The sequence below is a fragment of the Nelumbo nucifera genome, chromosome 4 (assembly GCF_055504915.1).
Source record: "Nelumbo nucifera cultivar China Antique chromosome 4, China Antique-T2T, whole genome shotgun sequence".
NCBI lineage: Eukaryota > Viridiplantae > Streptophyta > Magnoliopsida > Proteales > Nelumbonaceae > Nelumbo > Nelumbo nucifera.
In genome coordinates, this window is record NC_142652.1 from 84,718,200 (window position 1) to 84,745,697 (window position 27,498).

Here is a 27,498-nt window from a genome sequence, read left to right on the forward strand (position 1 = left end):
TGGGAAATTGATGAACTGAAGTTGATTGGAAATACTAGAAAATTGGCCAAATCAGATTGAGTTGGGTTGGATTGGTCTATTTGGTCGGTTTCATAAGTTTGTTGGACAGTCCTAACTAAAATTTATTATTGTTATTTTTGTCTTGAAAAATAAATTATTAAAAATAGTATATAAAATAAATAATTATTAATTATCTAAACAGTTAAAATATAAAACAATTGTCTACGTTTATGTTATTGATATTTTATAATATAATAATAAAAATAAAATGTGTCAACCTGGCCCACCTAGGCTTGGATTTAAGGCCCATTTAATAATTGTGTTGGATCCAAGCTTATTTATTAAGGCCTAACCCAAGCCCCATTCCATGTGCACCCCTACAATTTGGTAAAATTGTTATGTGTACTCAAGGTCTCTTAGTAGTTAGGATCCAAGGTTACCAACACGAACATAGGGGAATGACTTTGTTTCGTATTTACGCTCTCTTAGGTCTTGTTTGTTTTTTGGGTAAGTCATTTATTTGGGTAAATGCACTTATCTAGGCAAGTGTTTCCTAGGAAATACTTACCCAGATACGTGCATTTACCAATGTTCTTTTATTTCCCAAGTAAAGTTATACAGTGACCATTTTTTGCCATAAAATGGTCATTATTAAAGGGACAATGTTGTTCCATTTTGCGTTAGCAATTGTCTGCACAAACAAGAAAGTTATTTATCTAAGTCTCTGGACAACATTACTTATTCAAGTAAATGAGTCATTTGGGAATTTTTCTTTTTTGTGGGATCCACTAGTACCAAAATACGAACATTGGTTCCTTTCTTTTCTATCAGACCCACCAACTTACCCACCCCATTTACTGGAAAACAAACACTCTTTTAGAGTGAATCACTTAGGCTATGTTTGGTTTGAAGGAAAAGGTAGGGAAAGGAAGGAAAAGGTAAGGAAACCTATACAAGGTTTATAAAGATTTACCTCCCTTTCCCTACTTTTTTTCCTTTAAACCAAACACAGCCTTAATGATGGACCACCATCTTTTGTACAAGCAAAGCATAGTTAAGTTACAAGGGTACAAACTAAAATGCAACTTGAGGTTTTGCAGCCAATCTTAATTTCTAATTCTCAGCCACTATCTTTAGAATTAGAAATTAAGAGTGGAGGTGTAGGCGAACAATCAAATTGTATGGCAAACTAAGTTGCAAGTCAAATCATAGGTTGTCAACGTAACCCATTTTGCTCAAGATATAATTATGGGTTTTGGGTTTGTAGAAAAGATAAAAGGTAATTAAAGAAAATGATGTTATACAATGTATATGTCACTCTAACTAATGTATTGTACATACTCTTGTTATGAATAAAAAATGTTTATTTCATGTGTTATTGGGTTGTTATATTAAATATCCTTAATTCATATAAGTATTATGTATGAGACCACATGATTGTTATAATATAAACTTAAAAGTTCACAACCAGTAGATACACTTGAGGAAATTTATCCTAACAATATTGTCATTCTCACACTACCCAAGGTAGTGGAGCAGTTAGCCTTAGTTTTTTGGGTTGTGACATAAGTTGTGAGGATGAGTATTTACAATAAGCATTAAACCCAACATGTTCGTGGACTTTCTGACAGGTGGAACAAATAGGTGCTTCTTTTAATCCCATAGATTTGATATTGATAGCAGAATGAGCATCGGACTTGTCTGTTTTTAATATACCAACTACTAAGATCCTTCTGGAGTCAATGATGGTATGTCGACTGATGATTAATGTGATAGGATATGCTACTATATTAAGACATAGAGAACACTTTGTACAACTTCCTCCTTAGAATTCTGAATTTGTTGGTAGTAGGATTATTTGAATCCTCAATGAAAGATCTAATAGTGTTGGGAGTGACACCATGTCATAAAGACAGAGAGAAAAAGTCCTTCCTTTATTGTGGAGTCAATTGTTTATAGTAGATAGATTGATTACACGTGATTAATTATTAATTATCGTATAATGGGATGAACCAATACTTGGACCTTTAGGATGGTAAGGTTCCAAGTGGTCAGCCCCACTAGCTTATATAAAGCATGTGACATGTTGGCTCTCCCATTAACTTATGGATCCTACACTATATAAGTTATAATCTTTTAATTGGATAAATATGTTCCAGAATTAATAGAGTGCTAATGGGTAATTGATCTTGCATCCCCCAAAGTTTATAAATAGAAAGGAATTAGAAGGAATCGAGCCATGCAAGTTCTCCCTTACTAGGTGAACTCAATTCCACCATTGTAAGACCTTTTGGCTAGGTTTTGAACCCCACTCGACCAGACCTATTTTTCATTTCTTCTAACACTATCCCAAACTTGTTTTAGGTCAATAACTTCACCCAAAAATGTGAGAAAGGTCAGACCTTTGTTGCTATAAATTGTGGAGATGATTTCAAGACTGTAAGGATAGAGTTGCACCATCTTCAACTTATTGCAGTATTTTTGGAAAAATTCAAGCTTGGGTGTAAAAACCACTTCGATTTCTACACTTGTGAACATCAAAATCAGGTAATACACTCAATCTTGAACCAAAAGATTTAATTTTTTGTGGTCCACAAACCTAATCAATCTAATGAAAGAAACCCGTTTTCTCACTTATGCGATTTCATCATTCGGGTTCTATTAAGCTTTGAAATTCTACCTCTCTAGTTGTTGGGATTTTTTGCATAATATGATCACTGGATGATCAACTTTCAAAGCATTCACAAGGCTCTGACAAACAACTCACCATATACAGTTACACTCTTACAACTAGTGTCAATAGGGATATAGTGTCAACGGGGATAAAAATAGTCTAAGAATATTGAAAATGGATTGAGAAATGCCTCTAAACTCAGAGACAAAGAGTACGTCAGTGAAAGATTTTGGAAAACGACTAAATCTAGGTAAGGGATTGGAACACTAGTAATTGTAAAGAGTTAGCTAAGGAATGAATGTCCCCTAATGCCTTGCTTGCTCAACTATTTATAAAAGCTAGGAGGGTTTTCATCCAATGCTTGGAGAACAGATCCTGTCTTTATCTATAAAGATAGTCTAAGAATATTGAAAATGGATTGAGAAATGCCTCTAAACTCAGAGACAAAGAGTAAGTCAGTGAAAGATTTTGGAAAACGACTAAATCTAGGTAAGGGATTGGAACACTAGTAATTGTAAAGAGTTAGCTAAGGAATGAATGTCCCCTAATGCCTTGCTTGCTCAACTATTTATAAAAGCTAGGAGGGTTTTCATCCAATGCTTGGAGAACAGATCCTGTCTTTATCTACCCAAAGACATGTGTATACAAGGACTACAAGGTTGTTAGAGCACGCTCTAAGGATTTATAAGAGGGTGACGCATATTAGTGTGGTCACCAATCACAACCAAATGTGGTTTCCCTCGGGCAACAATCACATGTCTAATGGTTTTAAAGCAACATTCGAGTGTTAAGGCCTTAATCGAGCCTCACAAGGTTGGATGAAATCGCTAGGTCATGTTTATGGCCTCTAAGTGTCGAGGCTTTGATTTGACCTCACAAGATTGAATATGATTACTCAGTCATTGAGTCACTAGCCTTTAAGTGCAAGAAATTCCATTATGGCCTCACAAGGTTAAGTGCCTTTGCAAGGACAATGACTCGATGATCACAAATTCCATTCTGCCCTGTGAGGCCTTTCCTCACAACCATTGCTTTAAAATGCTTAATCCTAGAGGCTTGAGGTTCACACTTTGAGGTGAGTCGCACAGATTTTGCCTCAATGCTCAAGGCTTAAGCCTTTGTCAGATTGAGACACAAGCCTCAAGCCTCAAGAATCAATGATTACTTAGCTATTTAATTCTAAAAAATATAATTTATTATTTAAAATATATAGAAAATACTTCAATAATTATAGGCCAAATAAAAAAAAGTAAGAAAGAAAAACCGATAAGTCAAATCAAATTGTATTAGTTTTTCTTAGTGTTTTAGTGTTAGATAGTGTATGCCCTTAGCTCCGATCAGATTAATGTACAGATACATTTATTGTAAATGAATAAAAGTACATTATTGTTTCATGTTGATATTAGTATGTTTTTGTGTAATTACTCCTTAAATTGGACACTTATGAGACTCATGTTAGTTTAGAATGTTCTCAACCATTGGATAGACTTGGGGAATTTATCCTGCCAAGGCTGACACTGATGTGCTACTAAAGAAGTTGGGGCAACTTGTCTTAACTGCTAGGGTTAGGCCCAAAGCACATGTAGTGTGTGTTTGGATGAAACAATGAACTTGGACAATTTTTCCAGTTATGCCCTAGACCTTGGATATTGATAGGAAAAACTGGAAAGTTACACATAACCCATAACTTGATTATGGTACTATACTAGGTGTTACATTGGGTTGTCTTTGATATACCCATCAGTAAGATCCATTAAGTGTCAAAAACCTGGGTATGTTGGGGCAGTCTGAGAATTTGCTTGAATGGGTGATTGATAACTCTGCATTTTGATGCCTTAAGGGCATCAATTCAGGGGTATTTTCGGCCATAGAGTAGTCAAAGTGTATCATTTTCCCAATTAAAATCAATTATGTGACATCTGAGGGTGTTTGTGCAAATTATGTAGAAAACTGAAAAGTTTTATAGGCTGAAGTGCAGTTTTTGGGAAGCTGGTGTGAAGACTAGTTGAGAGAGGGGGAGTTTTTGTAAAGAACTGAGAACAGGAGGGCGCCTCCTATCTACTAAACCTAGTTGGCGCCCATCCTACTGTATTACCATGCTCCTCTCTCCTTAACAAACCCTAGGTAGCCTTTTTAACCTAATTTTTTCACTCTTAGCAAACCCTAGCCGCTCCTAGGTGTTTAATCTCCACTCATTTTAGGTAGCCTTTTAATCTCTACTAAACCCAGTTGGCACCCATCCTACTATATTACCATGCTCCCCTCTCCTTAACAAACCCTAGGTAGCCTTTTTAACCTAATCTTTTCACTCTTAGCAAACCCTAGCTGCCCCTAGGTGTTTAATCTCCACCCTCCACCTCTTTTAATCTCAACCACTCATTTTAGGGCTCTTCTTTATAGCTTTTAAACCCTAGGGTGCCACCTATTCTGTTAATCCTCACCATTCAGCTCCCCATCATTAAATCTCAGCCACTCCCTCCATTTTATATCCCAACCATCCATTATAGGGCACTCTCTTTTTAGCATTCTAACCCTAGGAGCCACCTAACTTCTAATCTACACCCTCCATTTCTAGGCGCCCAAATCTTAGCCCTACATAATATTGGGCGCCCTCTCCTTTTATTTTCAGCCATAGGATCACCCCAAAACCATCTTAGCCATCCATTAGAAACCCTAGGGCATCCCTAACTTTGCTAAATCCCAACTGTCGCCCCCCATTTTTCTCCCTATTTCCAGTTGTGTCCACCATTCTCTATAAAAAGGGTCCCAGGGGCCCTATAGAAGGGGTTGGTCAATTCACCCAATTAACAAGGCTAAGGTTTCTTGAGGAGTCCAAGGGTTGTAGAAGGGGAGGATGCCCAGATCTTGTCAAAAGGGGTTACTGGAAGCTGTTCAACCGTTCGGAAACTACCGCCACTAGATCTGATCAACCATTCTTTTCTTTTCTGTTATTTTTATTTTTACAATATTTTAAATTTAATTCTTGTTCGTTTCTCTGTTTTGCAGATCTGAATTCGTTCGGTTCAAGGCTAAGGTGTCTCGAGGGGTTCGAGGGTTTAAACTGGTGTTTCGGAGTGTTTAACGACGCGCTTCCGGACACACCAAGTTTTTGGCGCCGTTGCTGGGGAAGCAACAGAGAAAATTTTTTATTTACTTTTTCCGGATTAGTTTCATTATTTTTTCTTTTTCGTTTTATTACTTGATCCGTTATCTTAGTTTAGTTCTTGTTTGTCTTTGATTCTGCAGGACGGAATAGCGAAAGGTGGGGTACTAGAGCATTGCGGGACTGCGGGACGGAAGAGAAGAGAAGAGAAATTGGATTGCGTTTCAGGTGTAGTCGTTCCATTTTATTTTTATTTTCTTATTTTTATTTTCAAACACTTTCTTTTATAGAATAATTATTTTTGAATTTTTAATTATTTTTTTTTCTAAATCCGATTTGTTTTTTTAGTATTATTTTGCTTTCATTTTGTTTCTAGATCTATTCTTCTTTCTTTATTTTAATTTCTAGTTCAATTTTTTTGCTTTATTAGGTTTGTGTTTTTCTTTTATTTCAGACTTAAAAAAAAAACAAAAAAAAAATCATTTATTTTATTTCTTGCAGCATAATTTTTTTTGTTTATTTTATTTTATTTTATTTTTGGTTTAAATTTTAGATTCATTTTTTTCTTTTATTTCAGATAAAAAACAATAAAAAATAGAAAAAAGAAATAAAAAATTCGTTTGTTTTATTTATTTTTTAGCATATTTTTCTTTCATTAATTTTATTTTCGTATTAATTTTTAGATTTGTGTTTTTATTTTATTAAAAACAAAAAAAATATAAATAAAAAAACTTTCAGCATATTTTTTTTCTTTTGTTTATTTTATTTTCAGTTTAATTTTTGTTTAGATTTGTATTTTTTTCTTTTATTTTATCTATTTCTTACATAATTTTCAGATTAACAATTAGTTTGTTAGAATTTACTTTTGGTAGTTGTTAATTCTGTTTAGCACAATTATTTGTTGTTTTATTTTCTGTTTGCAATTATTATTTGTTGCTTTATTTAATTTCATTTCTTTTAGTTGTTTAATTGAATAATTAATTGTCAAATAGGAAATTGTTGAAGTTTTCAAATTTGAGTTTAAATTTCAAATTTTAATTTTAATTCGAATTTGAATTTTAAATTTCGAAATTTAAATTTTAAATTTTCGAACTTAAAAAAATAAAAAAAATTAAAAAAAAATTCAAATTTAAATTTTAGGAATTTAAATTTCAAAATCTGAATTTGAATTTAAATTTTGAATTAAAATATATATAATAAAATCGAAAAAAAATGGTTAATATTTTTCGTGCATTTTCATTCCATTTTTTTGGGTTTGATATTCTAGAGCATGCATCATATAGGTTTATTTATTTTCTGAAATTATTATTGTTAGTTGTGAATGTGTTAGGTGTTCTCTTTATTATTTTAATTGTTCCTTTTGCTTAGTTGTTTCCTTTATTCTTTTATGTTTAATTGCTGAATTACATCTTAGAAATAATTGTTCATGCATTGTAGTTAGTTGCATTTTGTTGTGTTTCCATTAATTCATTTAAGGGCATCGAACCTAAATAAGATATGATGGGAATTTCATCACCCTTCCTTGGCCCAAAAATCACCACCATTCACATGCGGTTCACCCTAACCCTAATTTAAAATTTGGATAGAAAGATCCTTTAGGGAGCCTCACATTTGGTTCAAAGGTGTGTTGAATTTTAGGAGAGCTTGAAATTATTTTTCATAGCCGGCGGTTGGTGTCTAAGGAAAGAGGTTAAACGGCTAAGCCTAAGCAGGTTTTGTGGTTACTTAATTAGGTCTTTGCGAGAGCAAGGGGAGCCTCCCACATCCCCACCTCTTACCTGGCTAACCAAAGGAAGTGGTGTAATTCCAAGTGAACCTAAAAGGATTCACATTGGTTGAACCACTAGTTTAGGAAACCCTAGGTCAGCCCCTAGGTCGTGTGGTTGATTTGCTTGCATTTTTTTTTAAATTTAAAAATTAAAATTTGAATTTCAAATTTCAAAAAAAAAGGAAAAAATAATAAAAACAAATCTAAATTTGAATTTAAATTTCAAACTTCAAATAAAAAAATAAAAAAAAATTAAAAAATTAGAAAATCAAATTTGAGTTTAAATTTCAAGATCTAAATTTGAAATTAAAATTCAAATTTCAAAAAAAGGGGGGTTAAAATAAAATGAATTCAATGGCCAGAGTTTGTGGAATGAGAAATTACTTCCAACCTGAGCCACAAATAGATTGGAACCACCTGTTTCGACAACTGAACAAGATTAATGGTATGGCCCAAAGACTTGACGAAGTCCTTGCACGTCATCAACAAAGTGGCCTACACCCAACCTTGTCATCATATCCATCATGTTCCATTTGTGCAAGCCTGACCCGTCATGTCAGCCAGTGCCCTACGACGGGCCCATGTCAACCAGTTATTCCAAACCAAGTACATGCGGCCCATAGAATTTTCCAACCCAATGCTAACCCATTCTCTAGTCCATATAAAATTGGGTGGGAAAATCAGCCCAACTTCAATTATAGGGCCCAAGTCCAAGAAAACCCCCTACCAAATATGCACTCTTAGTGGTCTGGAGCCCAAACTCACTAGGAGTACAATGATTACCATGGGACTCAACCGGCTCAATGATGTCAAACCTACTCACAGTCCCAACAATATCATCATTCATTTAACTCTATGGCCCAAAGTTTTTAGAGGACACAAGTATAGAGTTCATTCTAGTAGGTGTACCCTAGGAACCAACCCGTTCAACCGTATCAGGCTTATCCACAACCTCCTCAAACCTGTACCGTCGATGACCAATTCATGAAGCTTTAGCATCTGATTCTAAACCAGCAGCAGTCCATCGATAGATTAGAAAGCCAAATAGGACAACTATCCGAAGCCAAGAAGAGGAGAGGAGTAGGGCAATTACCAAGTCAACCGGTTGTGAGTCCTAGAAATCAGCCACCGGGTTTTTCTCCACAACAAATTTAACCACCTCCTAAGAACCCTCAACCTGAAAATGCCAAAGTTGTTACAACATTAAGGAGTGGGATGATATTAGAGGACCCATGTGAGATAAAGAGAGTTAATGAAGAAGAAAAGGAGCAGGAAGACCCTAAGTTGGGGGGAGAAAAAGAAGGAAATGAAACTTCAGAATAAGAACCTTTAGTGAACCAATCCGTAGTTCCCTTTCCAATTGCAACGAAGAGAGCAGGGAAGTCCATATTAACTTCCCTCTCCTCGACGCGATCCAACATATCCCGGCCTACGTCAAGTTCTTAAAAGAGCTGTGTATTCAAATGATGGAGCCACAATTGGCCCCACAAAAAATGATGCTCTTGGCAAATGTTAGTGTAGCTCTCCTAAATTAACTCCCCCGGATCATGAAAGACCTTAGTGCTCCTCTCATAAGCTGTGTCATCACTGGAATAACCTTCGATTGGGCACTAGTGGATTTTAGGGCTAGTATAAATCTGTTTCCATCCATTTATGATAGGTTCAGGATCGGCGAGTTAAAATCAACCCTAATAATTCTGCAACTTGCTGATTGGTCAGTCAACACTCCTCGAAGTGTTATTGACGATGCCATGGTCAGGGTAGAGGGTTGTAACTTCCCATTTGATTTTATCCTAGACATGACCCTAACCGAGGAACTGAACCACATCCCGATAATCTTAAGATGTCCATTTCTAGCAACGGTCGATACAAATCTCAACTATAAATCAAGAAAAATGGACATTTCATTAGGGGAGCAGAAAGTCCGGTTAAACATTTTTAGTGCCTCTAAGTATCCAAACCGAAGGGAAGATGAGTGCAAGGTGGATATAGTTGATGATCTTTTAGAGGCCCTATCTACCCCGTGGTTAGCCCAATCTGAACCCTGTTTGTCGGAAGATGAAAGTGAGTTAGGGAGTATAGATAGAAATAGTGCGTGAATGTGTTCGGCTGAAGACATTAAACTTAGCGCTGGTTGGGAGGCAACCCAACATAGTTTTCAATTGATTTTTGTCTATTAGAATTATTGTTTCTTTTCTTGATTCAAGACCAGGTGGCATACCTTGAACCCCTCAGGAAAACCCTACTCGTTGTTCCCTTTGGACCAAATCTTCTTTGCATTATTCTAGTCATGCCATTAGGGACAATGGCATTTAAGTTGGGGGTGAGGAAAGAGAGCGGAAAGTTAAAAAAAAAGTGAGAAGCTAAGCCTTTAGAAATGTAGAATTAAAATTTCACTGAAAAAAAATTCCATTAAAAGAGACTCCCAAACAAAAAAAGTTGAGGAAACTAATAAAAGAATATCAAATTTTGTAGAAATTGGTAGCAAGTGATATGAGTCAAAATTGGTCTCATTTGAATATTGTCGAAACCATTTAGAAATTGGAAAATACTCCCAAATTTGCCCCTGCCAAGATAAGAAGAGAAAGATTGAGAAATTAGACAAAAATTCTTCAAATTGTTAGAAACAGTGGACTACCCTGAACAATGTTTCTATACAAAAAAAAAGAGAAAAAAGAAAAAAAAAGTCAATGGACACCCTAGACTTAGTAACTAGGTCTCTTCACCTAAGTTAAGTGTCGAGATTTGCGTCAAACGGGAAAGGGAATGCCAAAGACACTCACCTAACACTTAGTAACCGGGTCTCTTCACCTAAGGCAAGTGTCAAGATTCGCGTCAAACGATGGAAGGTAGCAATAAAAATAAGTGTGCATGTGAAGTTCAAGGGTAGAAAACCACTGTCAAAAATGATAAGAAGAATACATGTCTGATTTTAAAATCAATCTCAGATTATCAAGACAGTCTACAAATGGAAGGGTATATAAGATTTTTAAGTCAAGTTTCTGTAATATTCAAAACAAGACGATTTTACCCCTAAAGCCCAATACTGATCTATACAGAGTTTGAGAATGCTGGAATCAGGATACTTGGCAAATTCTGTTAGGGATGATCTTGAGACGGGAAGGATCTATATACTTAGTGTAATTTTAAGGCTGCATTGCTAAGGGACTAACAATGGTTAAGTTGGGGGGTGTGATAACTCTGCATTTTGATGCCTTAAGGGCATCAATTCAGGAGTATTTTTGGCCTTAGAGTAGTCAAAGTGTACACTTTTCCCAATCAAAATCAATTATGTGATCTCTAAGGGTCTCTGTGCAAATTATGTAGAAAACTACTGAAGTGCAGTTTTTGGGAAGCTGGTGTGAAGACCAGCTGAGAGAGGGGGTGTTTTTGTAAAGAACTGAGAATAGGAGGGTGCCTCCTATCTGCTAAAACCAGTTGGCGCCCATCTTGTTGTATTACCATGTTCCCCTCTCCTTAGCAAACCCTAGAGAGCCTTTTTAACCTAATCTTTTCACTCTTAGCAAACCCTAGCCGCCCCTAGGTGTTTAACCTCCACCCTCCACCTCTTTTAATCTCATCCTCTCATTTTCGGGTTATCCTTTATAGCTTTTAAACCCTAGGGCGCCACCTATTCTGTTAATCCTCACCATTCATAGTGATAGGACCGGCCCTTTTGTTGGACAAAGTGAATGATAAGGCTTACACTCTCTCTGATGGTAATCTAAACTTCCGGTAGTAGATTTTAATTATGTTTGAGATTTGGTTTTGCAAAATAATATATATATATATATATGTTTTATGAAAAAATGTTTGCAAAATGTTTTAATTCTTAAGATCCATCCGAGTAGAGTATGACATTGTACCTTGCAGTAAGGGGAGAGGTCCTTCCCTATCGGGCAAGATTGTGATCATTATGGGTTGAGAGGTTAAGTGTAAAAGACCATTACAGGGCTGATTACTTGATGGACTTTATTTTACTTAAGTCCATTATCCTTGGATTTTCATAGGATAGCTGAATTCGAGGATCATTTAGGTGTAAATGTTGGGCCCATATTGAGTCCCATGTGGATTTATGTGAGGTCATTGTGGGGTCCCATGCCATACAAATCGGACCTAAGTTGGTCATGCAATATATTGGGTCGTGAGCCTTTGAAGGAAATGGGCCTAAGGCCCTTAATTAATAAGATTAAGTAAGTTGTTACATGACAACTTAAGTTTTCATGTGCTCTGGGTCAAATCTGGGTTTGAAAGTGGGTATAGAGCACCCATCCTCTTAAGAGGATAAGGCTTATCTCTTAATAGAGTCTGGATCCAAATTAGATTTGGATAATCTCCTAATTTGATTGGGAGAGTACTCCATAAGGAGATAAAAGAAGAAGAGGGCGAACCAGACAAAAACACCACACTCTCTTGTTCTCTCTTGTTCTCTTTTGTCTTCCAAGAAACCATATCACGACCTAGGCTTTCAAGGACTAATAGAGATCATTTTTCTTCTGATTTTTGCAAGAAAAATTCAGACGAATTTCAGGCTCACCTTCCCCAATTCGATCCAAGTAGTTGGGTTGCAGTTTTGCTGAAAACTATGTTACTGAATCAGCTTTACCTATACACTATGCCATCTTCAGTGGAGGCTAGTTTTGAGACTGATTTGGGTGTGGACTTCCACCTTGGGATCTGCGCTTGTGGTATTTGTATCAGGTATAAATTCCCCTCTTTGTTTGGTTTCAAATCTGGTCTGGTCAGTGCAAGACCGATCCTGAAAATTATAGTTTTTTAAAACATAGGGAATTCATTTCCCAAAAGGATTAGGAAATTTTTGAAATTTCATCCAGTCATCTAGCATAGTTCGGCCATCCATATGATGAATCCTAACCCTTCCAACATTTAGAAGAGTTCAATGCAAAGAAGACTAATTAAGTTTCTTAGTTTCTTTTGGATAAATTAAGTGAGATTTTTCTTATTAATCTAAATGTAATGTCCCAAGTTTGTTATTTTTCTCATTTTTCAACTAATGAATCTTTTTTCTTTTTAATAATAATAATAATAATAATAATTATTATTATTATTATTAATATACTTTCTATCAGTTTAATTTGCACTTATATGTTATTTTCATCATTTTACAAACTTTAATTAATTTTTTCCTTAAATTGTGAGGCTTATGCCTTGCAACGCCTTGAGACTTACTGCTCACCTTTTTGGGCCATTACACCTCAACTATGCCTTTCGCCTTTTAAAACTTTGCACTCTGCTATGAGCTCCTGTAGGGCCATAGTCTCATTCTACTAATATTGTTGCTAGGTCTTAATTTCGCTATTTGAAATTGGACCCGCTACGTTTTTTTAGCTATAATTTTATATTTTAACCCTAGAATATATATCCACTACCTCACAGCTAGACATAGACATGGTGATCAATTCAGTTCTTATTGCATGAACCATCACAAATGCAAAACAGGATGCATGGGATTCCATCACACAAGAAATCACAATTAGTAAAAGATTGGATTTCATCTTTTCTTACAACAATTCATCTTCCTTATTTTATCTTCTACAGTTCTACCATTTCAATTCACATCATATTCACACAAGTCAAAGCATATACAAGCTTAAGTGAAGTAATAACAAGCATCTCACCCAGCATGCAGATCACAATTATTCACAAGTAGTAGATAATATACATGTTATAGAACACTATTATGCACACATGGTGCATCAACTAGCTCTGTGTTTGTATATTTGGGAACGCCCATGAGGTGCATTTAGGTTCCACAACCAAGACCTGAACACGTAGAACCTCATGAATGGCTCCTCGATGAAGCACCCTAAAAACTTCATCCTCCTTGGCTGTTGCAAGATCCCCCAAAGAGACCACACGAGAGTGAGACTCATCATGCAAGCGGAAGCCATAAAACCACCTACCAAGCTTCCACCATCTCACACAGACTTCCTGTTCTGATATATGACAGCCACACAGGGCCTCCATGACCAAATCAGCCTGTCAATGATGATTGCAAAACAAGCAATATAAATGACGGTTAAAATACACACAAATTCTCAAATGATTGAGAAGTTTATACAAAGTCGAATATGGTTAATCCAAGGAGAATCAAATATGTGAATGTCGAACTGGTGGTTAGTAGAATACAGCTTGCAGAAATGAGTCAGATAAAATTTCACTTGGTTGGCCTACAGCTGAAATCATTAAAGCATCTCAAAATAGCATTTCAGATTGATAGAACCATTGTAAAGTTTTCAAAGTTCGAAAAAAATGCAGACTGCATCCAACCTCTTGAAAGAGATGAATGAATTATCAAGAAAACTTCATGATGACAGACTATATCATCTTGTTTTGGGTATATTTTCTTTAATAAATAGTACCTGTTCCAAATGGAATATCAGAACCAGGGTTATTACATACAATTACAATAAAATTGCAGTGATTTTTTATCATTAATGCAGTGAACTTATTTACAGTGTTTATATATCTGTAGCTAACCATACAACACCATTTCTATTTTATTTTGATAGATAATGAGAGGGTATGCCTTGAAGAAATGAAGCGACCATATGCCAAAAACATATAAATAAATGAGCAAGAACAAGACAAACCGAGCATGCAACACACTGTCAGATGGAAAACATCCTTCTATGTAGTGTCTCATACCTATTTAATGTTAAACCTCTCCACAGGTGAACTCATCTTGTGTTCTCCACTCTCTTCCAGAGAGGGCTCACGGCTCTTTTGAGAAAATGTCAAGATTTAAAGGTCTCATTATCAGATGCAAGCCCAAGGGGTGGCTTCATAAGGCCAAAAGGTAGGGATAGCCAGATAGGGCCAAGGGATGTCTTTATAAGGTGAAATATATGGTCACCATTTTATAACCGAGAAGAGCACAGGGTATAAAGTCTATCCAGTGGTCTACTTGAGGAACTGATCCCAGATCCTAATCTATGGTTTCCCATAGAAGATATCCAGAGAACCAAGATCATGCTGATCCATCAGCTAGAAAGAAGGTTAACAAGCTTCCACTGTAAACTTTCATTAAAGAACTATAGAGTTCCAAAAGATATCTATCATCAGTGTCAAATGGTAAACAATGGAAGTGGTGATATCCATTACCCTTACCGAAATTTGGAGCCAAAATATGGAATAATGTACACCAATCAGGTTAAGAAGCACATTCTTCTTTGTGAACAAGAACATCTGGACATCCTTAAATTCCATCTTCATTAAACAAAGGTCTTCAATGGCTCTGAGGTAGTCAGCTACCTCGAGTGATTTACATGGGGAGCACTGCTCAACAAACTTAACCATGGCGGTAGCTTTATTATCCATCTCATAGTGCCTCCTGATGTAGAAACCTTTCCACCCCTGCAGTAACAAACCAGGTTTATTATTGGATTTTCTGCAAAAGAAACCTGTATGATCAAAAGAACAATAAGAATTCAGCGCAGACCATAAAAATGACTGGTAGCTCATTATTTAGTATTAACACTATAACATAATATACCATCCAAATGCCAAAGAGAGTGAAATTCAATGACAGGTTAGCTTCCAAATGGTGAAATGCAAATTATTGTTATTTATCCACAAACAATCTGTTTCCAATTGATTACCAGTCCCTTATTCTGGTAAGCCTGATTACCGATCCTTGTTTATAGTTGGCTTTGTCAGAAGGGCCTTAAGGAAGACAAAAGTAGCACCCAGGGGAACTGGGTATTCTTCTTAACTTTTTAAAAGCTCGAGCTATCATGAAATACTCCTTTCGAGGTTGGGTTTTGCCAATCTCTATAAATGAATGGAAATTTTATCCTGTTCAACTCTGTTATTTCCCGGGCATACCATCAACCATGTTCTGGATTCCCCTACCCTAATAATGGAAAAAAAAAAGAGAAAAGCTCATAGATTTCAATTACCAAAAAAAAAATCAAATTTGCCAATGTTTATACGAATTATAATCCAGCTTTCAAGATAAACTTAAAAAAGAGGAAACAATAGAACTCTGAAGAAATCAGGCTTTAAATTATAATGGAAATGAAGGAAATTGTAACAAAATTTATGAGAACTAATAATAACCTTCATGGAAGAGAATCGATCCGTCGAAGCTTCTTCAAGCTGTCCGTTATCGACGTTCTGGACAGGGGATTGGAATGGGAAATCCAAAGAAGGCCATCTCTCCCTGGAGAAAGAAAGCCATATACAATCCGACGCGCACAAATCACGCCAAAACCGGGAACAACTACCCAGAGAGCATACATCAGTGACCTTCCCTTCACAAAAAATAAAAATGAGGAAAAATCAACATCACAACCGAGAAAGTTCAGAGAGAGAGAGAGAGAGAGAGAGAGAGAGGTGTACCTGGAGGAAGGATGCGATCTTGAGAGCAATATCGTCGGGGATTGAGGTGTGTGTCCACTCCCACCGCTTCATTTTTGAGGAGAATTTCTCTCTCTAATGCGCACAGATAATGTAAAGGGAAGAAAAGAAGGGATAGGAAAAACGATGAAGTTCCAAATGTCACAACAGAAAAAACTGAAAAATAACAGGGGAATGTTTAGTAAACAACGAGTTTATGCTATTCTCTGATACTTCTCCCTCTAGACAAGGTGGGACCCGTGCCTATGCTCGTAGTTGTAGGATGAGAGGTATGCTATGCCAAGAGTTGCACAAAATGTCAAAATACGAATTCCATTCTCAGCATAAGAAAATAAGAAATCTTCCATTCAACACCTGAGTTGGTTGGGTATGGTTGGACCCGATTCAGTAAAAACTAAAAAGGTCTGATTCTCATTCCAAAATAGAGTTGCCTAAGCCTAAGCGGTGTCGGGGCTGGACAGCCCAAAGCCCACAATGTATTTAGCTAAATCCCTTGTTGCAAGGTTCAAAATATCGATATGCTCGATTATCAGCGTATCGGGTAATATCGATATTTTTTTATTGTTTTTTTAAACTAATTCAAGGGAGTCGGTTTAAAACTCCTCCACCCCTTGAAATGGTCAGAATGTATCAGAAAGCTCCCAAAACGATATGTATCGATCAATACGGGCCGATATGTGTCAATACTTTAAACCTTACCTTGTTGAATTGATAAATAAATAAACTTTCAGCTTTTTTATTCATTATTAATTACTCGGGTAAAAAGAGATGTGAGAGTAAGAAAATGCTCATCTTCTTCAACAATTAGATAAGTTATTTACCTCGCAAGAGATATCCTGGATTACTGTTAAACCCAATATAACAGCAAATGAACATAGGTATTGTGGTCACTAAAAATACATGGCTGAGTTGGAAAAATTGGCCCATGATTATTATATCGAGTAAGAGCTGATAGCCACCTGGTTGGATATCATGTTATTATCTTATCATGTTGGACTGTGTCATGTCACATGTGAAGTGATTCTCAAGCATCAGTGCATCACCTCACCTTGCTTGTATTACAGCATTTCTTCTTCCAAAAGATTTAGTGCAGTGCAATTAAACCCTGATTATCATAATTCATGGCTTCATGCAGCTGAGCCCATATGGTTGGGAGTTGGGACAAGGCCATCGTGATAAGCAAACCCTGATTATTATTATTATTATTATTCAATCAGATAGATATCCTAAAATGTGATAAAACAAGAAAAAAATAGACTAAAATGATTTGATCACATATATAGAAAACCATCTACAACAAAACAAGGGGCCAGAAAGGCTAGAGACAGACGAAAATAAGACATTAAAGAAGCAAGAAATGACTTAAATGCTCATTATTTACCATAATTCATGTAGCCAACGATTAGATGATGATGATGATGATAAGGTAGATACCACAACTGGATCATTTACTCCCCTAATTATTTTGTTTTGTATAAGCTCGACATATTATGGAACTCTGATTGCCCTCAATCGTTTTATAACATGGCTAGATAAGCTAAGGGGGAAAAAAGGATGCATTCTATAAATATATATTTATAAGGGATAAACAGCAAAATATCTAACTGATTTGGAAAACAAAAACATATTGCGCTCATATTCGAAGCTTTCCCAGCTCAGAACTTGCTGCAGCCACGTCTTCTGACTCTTTTGCTATCTTCTCACCACCTTGTGGAAGCCCCTCTTGGCCAGACGGCTCCGGCATCTTCCTGGCTGGGGGTGCCGAACAAACAGGTATGACTGATCTGATCTGAACTGCTGGTGCCATGAAGTTAACAGAAGGTCCTCCATACATCATTCCTTCAGGCCTTGATCTAGCTGAACATGCAGGAATTGATGTCCTAATTTTTACTGGAGCAGGCATCCTGACGTTCAGACTCTCAGGTTGGGGGCTCACTGAAGATACATGCCCACCAGTTCTAATCATTATGGGGGCTGCAGATGAAGGTGATATATAAGATCTGGTCATTACTGGAGAACCTGCTCTAGGGGAATGATGTGGTCTAGGATTAGACTTAGCTGAATCAAAACCATGTGGATGACGCAACCCAAACTCAACACTGCCTGGATTTGCAGCTCTGTGTCTAAATCTAATATCCATTGCAGATTCCCGAGAGCCCCATCCAAACGGTTCACTATTGCTTCCTTCTGCCTTGACAGAGTGCCCAAGACCAGATTCTGACCCAAGATTGTTCTGTTTGTCATCCTCCTCCGGCTTCTCTGGTGTAGCTTGATCAGTTCGGCTGTCACCAGAAGCAGGCGGTTTTGGAGCGTCAAACGAAGAAAACCCTGGAGAATTTGACCCTATATTGATTTTATGGCCATCAGTGTCCATGTCACCATGAAGCCTCTCCTCATCTTTCTGGGTTTTTTCCTCCTTTATCTCTTGTACAGTTACCTGTGACCTCCTGATTGGTACTGGGCTCAAAGGATTTGAGAAATGCAGAGATGGGCCTGAGGAAGACATTGCAAGTGCTGGAAATGATTGTGTGGCCTCTTGCTCCCTTGCTGGAAAATACTGCCGATGGTCTGGCCCGAACATGGATTGAATAAATGGAAGAATCTGAGGGCCAGGTGGAGGAGTTAGTGCCACCGGAAGTGTCAATAGTCGACTTTGCTGCTGGGATGCCTGCTCTTGCTGCCAAATTCGGTATACTTCAGGGGCGAAGTTGGAATAGGCCCAATTCTGATAATGCACAGGAAACAATGATACACCACCACTGGGAGGGTGCATGTTCCTGCGGACAGGTGGAGCTGATTTCCTGCGTCGACGTTGACGATCATTTTGTGTTGACTTGCTTGCATCTGCAGGAAGCAAACTAGCAAGAGCACGAGCAACAATAACCTGTTCCTGTTCCTCGTTGCCTTCAGACTCCAATGAAGGAGAGGAAGCCGAGGAAGAAGAACCAACATGTGACACTGCATAACCACCATAAAAGAATTAGAATGGACAGAGGTCTATACAGCTATATGCTATCAAAAACAGCTTAACTGGTTATGGATTTTGCAGGTAAAAAGAAATTATCAAAGCAGAGATCAAATAAAAAGGTCACTGATATACTTTCTGGTCTTTATTGACCATATAACCACAGGCTGTAGTTCAGGAGAGTGGCATCCACACCACCACTCGATGCAGCTAGGAGAACTTTAGACCAATTGACCGAAGTCAAACTTATTGTATGGTTAATTTTATTTAGCCAATAGATATCTTCAATACATAGTTTTAAGTTCCAGATTCAATTTGGTCTGAAACCCATAATTTTGATGCCAATGTCAGTTCAATTAATGATAATCTCAGTCAAGATATAAGAAAATAGTTTATCAGAAATTAAAAAAAAAAAAAAACTTTAATAAGGATGACTTCTTTACTTGTGCTTCTTTTTCAATGCCCTCTCACAGTCCAATCCTTTGGGAGAGACCTTCCCAGTGAAAGAAATGAGTAAGCCTATCCCACCTAGAGTTCAAGCTTTGTGTTGAGAAGTATTCCTTAGAAAGATAAATACCTATGACATGCTCCAAAAAAGAAGGCCTAATAAATGTCTTTCTCCTCATTATGTGTTTCCTTTGCAAAGCAAGTGGTGAGACCACTCCTCATTTACTAATCTCCTATCCTTTCAGACTTTTTTTTGGGAGTACTTCTGTTCTCTTTTTGGTTGTGATTCCTCCCGCAAGATGTGGTGAGTCTCTTTAGTCCAAATTTCTTGAGGCGGCTAAAAAAGCCAAGAGGGAGAATTATATGGAAGGCAGTCAAGGCAGATTGGTCTGGACTATATGGGAATAAAGGAATGGGAGAATATTCAATGAAAAAAGTAGGTCCAAGGAGGAATTAATAGACATTCTTAAGATCAAAGTTGCTCATTGGGTAAAAACAAGAGAAATCTTAAAAACTTTCTTAGGGAAGCTGGTAATATGGAGGTGCATATGAGTATGAATGAGAGTGTGTATGGGAGGCTGAGATTGCTCAAGAGGAGTTTGGTGGGATGATTTGTTTATTTGGGTCCAGATGAGGAAACTGTGCAGGAGTGGGAGGTTGCTGCATGGAAACCAGATGGTTTTTTCCAAGTGAGGAAACTGAATGCTGATTTCTTCTTGTTCATTTTTGAAAATGAGGCAGAGACATTTTGCTTCGAGAACATAAACATTGCTGGTCTCCTGATCTGATCTCTGGTTGGTGCCATCAGAGATGTTGGACCAACAAACTTGGTGTGGATTAATGTTTGTGGCATTCTTCTCCATGCGTGGTCTTTCAAAACTTTTGAAGCTGTGGGTGAAGCCTGTGGCAGATTCAGATTTATTGATCCAAGAACAAGCTCCTGGAAGATTCTAGATTTCATGTGTATCCTAGTTGAAAGTGGATAAAATCAATCTAGTGCCTTCCTCCTTGCCTTTGAGGTTTGCGGGAGAGACACATGACTTGAGACTCGTGATTGAGGGCTCGCATCTGAAGAGATGAGTGGAGAATATGGATTTGTGGGGGAAGAAGGATAACAAAATTCTGCAGATTGATGTTGTTACAGAGAGGAAGTCCAACAGTCTGTATGACTTAGAAGTTTCAGAGGTTGAAGACAAGGATAGTTCCAGAATTTTGGGTATTAGTACCCCTAAGGAGAGTGGTGAATTGGGTCTTGAGTTGTGTTATGACAGCTGGGTTTCGAAGAGTTGAGGGGGGTCCCAACCTAAGGATGTTTCGAATTCTAAAGTTGGTTTGTTGTCTGTGGAAAGCTTTGGGGATAAAGTGCAAAAGGGGCTGATAGGACACATGGAGGGTCAAAAGGTTAAAGATGTGGAACTAGGGAAAGAGATGGAGAAAACCATGAATAAGGGAGTGGAAGAGTCAGCTAGGGTCACGAATTTGGATGGCGAACCAGGAGGGGGCCAACGCAGGAGGTCTAGTTTTAATAAGAGGGGAGACCGGAACAGGCTGTCCAAGTTACCGGTTGTTAAGAACATGCTTAGGGAGATTTCAAGAGATGGCAGAGATTAAAGATCGATCTAAAGAGGTTGAAGGGGAGAAGTTCACTGGTCGCAGTATCGGTCGTATTGATCATATCAATGGTGAAACTGGTCTGTCTACAGGGACACGTCATCTGTGTTACGATGGATCTACAGTGGTATGTGGTGATCAAGTTAGTCAAGACAATACACTCAGATCATCTAAAGAAATTGTTTTATCTTTGGTGGAGTCACGATTGAGAGTTTCAGAGAAGAAAGGGGAAGGGAAGGAGCCGCGGTTGGGGGTAGGTATGGGGGACAGCAAGAAGACATTGGATTTTATGTGGAAGAGTAAGAGACTATTGTTGCTGATGAGGGTGATGCTGTTGGAGAAGGGTTCATCTCTGTGGTTGAGCCTTCATCTGTTTCTCCAGTTTGCTTTGAGGAAAGGAATGAAGCAAAGGAAGCTGATCTAGTTCCAAAGAAGACTCAGGCTTCTAGTAAGATGCATATTGTCCATGTTATGAAGACTAAAGCCCGGCTTGGTCGGAGCAGGGCCCACAAAAAATTTTAAGAAAGTTTACAAGAGAATGGGTGTGAAGACAAAATTGTCAAAGTTAGTTTATCCTGGTGGGGGAATTCAGAAGAAGACTCGAGTTTTTTTTTTTTGATAGGAAATGGCAACTTTCATTGATGAAGTTAAATAAAGATTACAAATATCACCACCCACAGGATGATTGGAAAAGCCAAAAAAAGTTACAAACAAGCCCAAAAAAGCCTCCCTATTAACTACTTGCTTAACTAAAGCGGCAGCCATTCCATTTGCTAACCTTCTTACCCATTTAAATTGCACCCCAAGCTCCCTTGTTAAGCTTACAAAATTACAATCGCTCTTAGAGGCTATCTAAGTGATCACATTCCCAGGTTTATAGATTGCATCCACCCTATTACCAGCTTGGAGTCTCCTTCCACTTCTAAGTGTTGCATTCCCCATTGTTGCCAATCTCAGGCTTTGGAGTAAGGCCTTGATTTTGGCCCTTAAGGAGTCTCCTGTCTCCCACCCCAATCAGGCCCAAGTATAGGGCCAAAACTCTTCCTTCCTCATTTCTAAAAACACCCTCAACTCCCAACAGACCTGGATTAGCTAATGAGCCTCTATCAAAATTTAATTTCACCATGTACTAAAGCGGTGGGACCAACTCTCTTGAACTAAAGGGGAAGAGGGAAAGGATACAACTATAGAACCCCAACTTCTAATTAAATCAACTGAGGAGAAGTCCTTGAATAGATGCACAGCTTTCAGCCAATGTAGAAGCTTGATGGTAATGCCCTCAAAAAGTGCTTCCTAGGATTTTTCTTGCCCTTTGAAAATCCTATTATTTCTCTCTCCCCAAATCAACCAAAGGATGGCTGCTCTTGTTATTCTCCATATTACCCTACCTCTTTTCTTTGGTTGTTGGAAGAAGCTAGAGTCAAAAAGGTTCAGCACACATGAGGGGGGGGGGGGGGGGTCCACCTACAACCAAAAGGTGAGGAAAATCAATCCCACAAGTAAGAAGACAAAGGACAAGAAATCAAAAGATGAATCACCGTTTCACCACTTCTTAAGCAAAGGCGACAGACATGTGGGGAAAGGCACCAACCTGGCCTTTTTCTTTGAAGTACATCCATACTATTGATCTTTTGGAGAGCCACTTCCCAACAAAAAGCCCTAACCTTTGGTGGAATAGGAATAGAGTACACCACACTTCTTTAGCAGGAAAGGAAAAAGACACAACAGAAAGCTGAATTAGGGCATTGAAAAACGAGGAGCAAGAGAAGAACCCTGAAGAGGACTCTATCCAAATTCTACTGTCTGGGCAAGAAAGATCTAGGAAAACTGAACTCAACAAAGTGAACAGTATTCTCTAGACTAAAGCTCGGCTTGGTCAGAGCAGTTCCCACAAAAAATTTTAAGAAAGTTAAAAATAGAATGGGTGTGAAGACAAAATTGTCAGAGTTGCTGAAAGCTGAACTAATGGCCTTGTTACAAGGATTAAGATTAGCAAAGCAAGTTGGCTTCCACAAGCATGCCTTCAGGCAAAGCAATTTGGAAGTAGGGGGAACTCAAAATTGGTCATATCTTGGGCAAAATGCAACTCTGGATCTACAGGCATGCCTTCATGGAAATAGAATGTCTTTCATTGGAGCCAAATACCATCTACAATTGGGTTTGAAGATTGCAAAAGGGATGGTGGATTCACTGGAAAAACAAGGAGTTAATAGGAAACAGTTATTTTGGGCTTTAATGTGACCTTCAGTGTACTTTGTGGGTTATTGGAGCTTTCCAACCTATTGTACTAAACTTCATTCACATAATTAATAAAACTTTCTTTGCTGATCAAAAAATAATAACAGAGATAAAAACAAAAAGAGATTTTAATAATATATAACTTTTCACCTTTCTTTTGTTTTTTTTTTTTTTTCTTACTACTTCCCTGATTTTCTATATCATTTGTATATCTTTTATTTTATCTCTATTAGGACCACAACTAATGGAAGTTTATCCATGTAACCTGTACTCAAGCTCAAATTTAACCTCTTGACATTGAAAAAGAATACATAGTTTTGAATCAAAATTTAGATTCATACTTAATGGCCCCAATTAAAGGAATACAAGGCATATGTGTATTATTTGTCATCTACATGACTTGGACCTTATATTTTTCTTCAAAAGAAAAAAAAGAAACAAAAGAAAACTGAAAGCTGATTAATAAAAGGAAAACTAGACCACTATATAGGAGAGAAAAAAGAAAAGAAAACAATGCATACATTGTTTCAGGGCAGACCAAGCTGCCATTGCAGCATTCTTCTGAGCTTGCTTCTTGGTCTTAGCTGGTTCTCCTGTAAAGCTCATTCCTGCAAGCTCAACCGTGCATGAGAAGACAGGAACATGACCTGGTCCAGATCGAACAGTAGTATAAACAGGAAGGTTTAACCCTGCTCTGTGGGCTGTCTCTTGTAGCAAATTTTTGTAAACTCCCGTTTCATCCTATGTGGCAGAAGAAACACCAACAGAAAAAGCATAAATGACTAGCTATATTATTCATAGGAGTGCCCGCAAATTAAGTAAAAGAAAAAAAGATGTGAGGTATATATATATATATATGCAGAAAAATGACATTTCATTAGAAGCTCCTTATTGTTCTGCAGATTACTGAGATTGACATTTATCATAGTGGACCAAGGACAAATGTTGGTGTAACCTAAGTCATCATGGGGCATATATACAAATGCACATACAAGCATACTGTTGAGCTATTGGATTGCAGTGGCGCAGTCTTTGTTTAGTAGTGCACTACATCCACATAAGTACACATATCAAATGTGCAGTGTGAATCTGTGTATCTTTGATTTCATCTCTAAGAGCTTACTTGTTATAAAAGTGAAAACTCAGGTTAACAGGTCCTGTTGATAGGTTAGTGGAATCTGTGGAGATGATAGGAAAACATGGAATTAATGGAGTTGGTGAGATGGGAACAGATGAAGCTTTTGAAAAGGAGATGTGTATTTTTCTTATCGTAAGACAGATGAGTGGTTAGTGGTAAATGTGTGCTGATGGGTAATTTGCAGTTTTGCACTGCCTCGGGGTATGGCTTGCTACCCGATAATTGTTAGTTGCAGTCGCTGCTGACGTGTGTGTGTGTGTGTGTTTTAGGAGTTGTTGGTTATTCTGATATCAATTTTCAAAATTTTGGCAATTCTGGGTTTGAGGGTCAATTTTTGTTGGTTTGTTCTCTGAATATTCTGTTTAGGATTTAATGAATTCTCACTTACCATAAGAAAAACAGGTATTGTCACTGGAAAATATGGCATGCTACTGGTCAAACTATCAAAGTAAATCAATCCTATTGGCAATAAGATTAAAATAGATTGCTCTATTTCTGCTTTTTATTTCGCAGCTCTCATCTCTCTTTAAGCTTGACCCAGCATCCTCCATTTTCCTTTCCAAGCTTGGCACAGTTTTAAAATATCAAGAAGATCTCAAGCATTTTGAGGTTTTGTTTCAATTGCAAGCAATCTTGGAAATTCCAACTAGTTCAATCAAGAACTTCTGTAGTTTCTATTTGATTTGCACAGAATTCGAAATGTATGATTTGAAAATTTACAATTTGGTCCTTCAAGAAACAGCCGGAATTTGGTCCTTGCAACAATGTCTCAAGATAGAGACATTGCATTGCATCAACCTCATGCCATGATTCCTCAAGATAAACAGCTTGTCAAACACCACTAACCAAAAGAAAAAAAAAATCCTACCATAAGCCCACCGGTGTATTAGATCTACTTTATTTCTTTAAAGAGAAATGCAGAAACATAGAAGATTATGCCAAGTTGACAAAAACTGACAGCACGTAGAGAATACTGTATTAGTTCCAATTGTTGTTTTTCTTTTTTTTCTTGGGGTCATCAGAGAAGAAATAAAACAAAAAAAAATGAACATAACAGGAAAAAACCTATAATTTATTTTAATGTTTCAGGGTTGGTTGAATTTCAGTTCCACAAACTTCTAGAGAATTTGATATTGACAAACCATTAATAAAAAATATATGCTGTAAATGCAATAGGCTGGTCAACTATTTACAGTGAAACTAGTAATAAAGCAAACTAGGCTGCTTAGAATTCACCACCTCCAACCTACAGGAAATAATATAGACAACCTTTGCTTTTCCTGAAATGGGTGACACTGTAAATTAGTATGGCCAATGATCAAATAAGTTAAGTATTTGCCTTTTTTTTTTTGGGGGGGGGGGGTGACTTCCACGTGAAATAGTTTTGCCAAATGCAATATTCATGTCAAAGATATTTTTTCTTGCCCCAGCTAGAGTATACAAAATGATGGAAGCAGAAATTCAATCAAAAGGGCACATGTTGAAATAAGTTTGAGAATATGGCAGAAGGGAAAATGTTTTGCAAATACATACCAAAACTTTTGCAGCCAGTGATCTAGAAGGGCCTCTCTTTGAAAGCGTATTAAGAGCTACTTCAGCTGCAGCATGTTCAGCTTGTCTCAGGGTGGTGCAAAAGGTTGGGCTTTCAAAGATCTCCCCATTGAAGTTAACTGTGGCTTTGAATCGAGGTGCATGATCAGGCCCCTCCCTTATACATGCATAAGATGGCAAATTAAAACAACTTCTTTGAGCTAATTCCTGCAGCTGGTTCTTATACATGCCTGGAGCTGGTCCCGACCATACGCGAGGAAGACAAGGATCTAAAAAAAAACAGAAGAATAAGAAACACACCAAACAGAAAAGGGTACGCATACAAAATGAAAAATAAGATTTTTTTTCTTTTTCTTTTATTTTAGGGGGGACATATTTCTTTTTCTCATAACCTGCTTGCAGTTATAATGTAAAGCACCCTCCAGTTGAGCTACAAGCTCAACCCCAGGATCTCGGAAGTTAAATGTATGTATGAAAGTAGAATATAACACCAGTGAAGGTTCATCACTATGTTCTCTGGAGGAAAATGAATTCAAGCGTTCATATATAACCATGAGATAATCGAGAGTCTCTCAAGAAAGAAATCCTAAGAAATTCTATAACAACAAATTAGGGCAAAAGAACAGCACTTCAAAGTTCAAAGGCAGCCAGCAATTAAAACCAACGAGAAAGCATCGCATAAACCAATAATTCAACTAAAGCACGCAATAAATTATTTGCTCCTAATAATTTACCTCGTCAGTTGAACTCTAACCACACTGCATTAATCAATTTCCCATTGAATTCGAAGCAAAGTACCAACATCCTTCGAAGATCAAAACAACAAATTCAATATCCAAAACCCACATCGATTAGATCACCCAAAAAACGAAAAACACCAGAGAATCAATTAGATCAAAATCTAACTCCAGGCAAAAAAATCTTGAGACACAAAAAGGGCCCCCAAAAAAATAGGAAGAAAACGCTATCCGAGCTACTAGTCCGTATAAAACTTTCACTTCAACCATCTCCAAAACCTCACGGAGACAAAAATATGAAACCAAAAACCATTTGATTCAACCCAACCATAGCTGTGAAAGAAAGAAGCCCGAGAAGATAACTGACCTAAGCCTGTCGGGGTGTCGAATTTCCAGCCTGTATGCCGGTTAAAACGATCGGAAGATTGTTTGAAACTGACATCTGATTCCCCGCAAAAGTTAAAAAACCACTGTGGAGGGATCTCTAAAGGAGAATGGGTGCCAAGAAGATCTGAACAACAAACTGAATTTTCACGCCCTTTTATGATATCTACAATCTCTCACTGCTCGCTCTCTCTCTCTCTCTCTCTCTCTACTACTGCTGACTCCTTCACAACTACGATAAAGGAGCTACTTTTTCATCAGTCATTAATACGAATTAAGTTATGGAAGTTTTGCTAATTTACACCTACCGCACTAAATTTTTGTGAATTCACCTAAATGCCCTCTTTAATGCACAGTGACAGTGGACAATAATGAATATTTTTTTCGGTAAATGACTAAACATAAAAAAACGCAATACAACATTGTTGATACGTGTCATCTAAATGCCTTTGAACCTGGCCCACGTTTGTTGCCACGTCACCCCCTCTGATGTGCTTAAT

At 37.4% G+C, this 27,498-nt stretch overlaps 2 protein-coding genes across 4 annotated transcripts; both read right to left on the reverse strand.

The window, feature by feature from the left end:
* Window positions 1-13,020: 13,020 nt before the first annotated feature.
* Window positions 13,021-16,066, reverse strand: LOC104586055 (uncharacterized). The gene is made up of 4 exons (XM_010243160.2): window positions 15,910-16,066; window positions 15,628-15,816; window positions 14,677-14,922; window positions 13,021-13,545 (listed from the first exon to the last, which is right to left on the reverse strand). The coding sequence occupies exons 1-4, from the start codon at window positions 15,979-15,981 to the stop codon at window positions 13,267-13,269; spliced, it is 786 nt and encodes a 261-aa protein (XP_010241462.1). The 5' UTR covers window positions 15,982-16,066; the 3' UTR covers window positions 13,021-13,266.
* Window positions 16,067-17,264: 1,198 nt separating this feature from the next.
* Window positions 17,265-27,238, reverse strand: LOC104586037 (double-stranded RNA-binding protein 2-like). 3 transcript variants are annotated; one of them, XM_010243141.3, is made up of 5 exons: window positions 26,982-27,234; window positions 26,612-26,682; window positions 25,860-26,146; window positions 23,710-23,929; window positions 17,265-18,885 (listed from the first exon to the last, which is right to left on the reverse strand). In XM_010243141.3, the coding sequence occupies exons 3-5, from the start codon at window positions 26,103-26,105 to the stop codon at window positions 17,561-17,563; spliced, it is 1,791 nt and encodes a 596-aa protein (XP_010241443.1). In that variant the 5' UTR covers window positions 26,106-26,146; window positions 26,612-26,682; window positions 26,982-27,234; the 3' UTR covers window positions 17,265-17,560. The 3 variants fall into 3 exon arrangements, with proteins under 3 accessions (XP_010241443.1, XP_010241451.1, XP_010241435.1); XM_010243149.3 differs by lacking the exon at window positions 26,612-26,682 and having other exon boundaries at window positions 26,982-27,238; XM_010243133.3 differs by lacking the exon at window positions 26,982-27,234 and having other exon boundaries at window positions 26,612-26,981.
* Between the last annotated feature and the right edge of the window lie 260 nt (window positions 27,239-27,498).

Bases quoted from the DNA above. Each gene is read 5' to 3' on its own strand.
- LOC104586037 (XM_010243149.3), bottom strand. From the start codon at position 26,105: ATGTATAAGAACCAGCTGCAGGAATTAGCTCAAAGAAGTTGTTTTAAT. The intron at 23,930-25,859 runs GTATGTATTTGC...TCTGCCACATAG, and splicing joins CACTGGCTGCAAAAGTTTTG to GATGAAACGGGAGTTTACAA. The intron at 18,886-23,709 runs GTATGCATTGTT...GTGGTTATGCAG, and splicing joins TTGGTCTGCCCTGAAACAAT to TGTCACATGTTGGTTCTTCT.
- LOC104586055 (XM_010243160.2), bottom strand. From the start codon at position 15,981: ATGAAGCGGTGGGAGTGGACACACACCTCAATCCCCGACGATATTGCT. The intron at 15,817-15,909 runs GTACACCTCTCT...TGTGAAGGGAAG, and splicing joins AGATCGCATCCTTCCTCCAG to GTCACTGATGTATGCTCTCT. The intron at 13,546-14,676 runs GTAAGGGTAATG...CATCATTGACAG, and splicing joins TATTTTGGCTCCAAATTTCG to GCTGATTTGGTCATGGAGGC.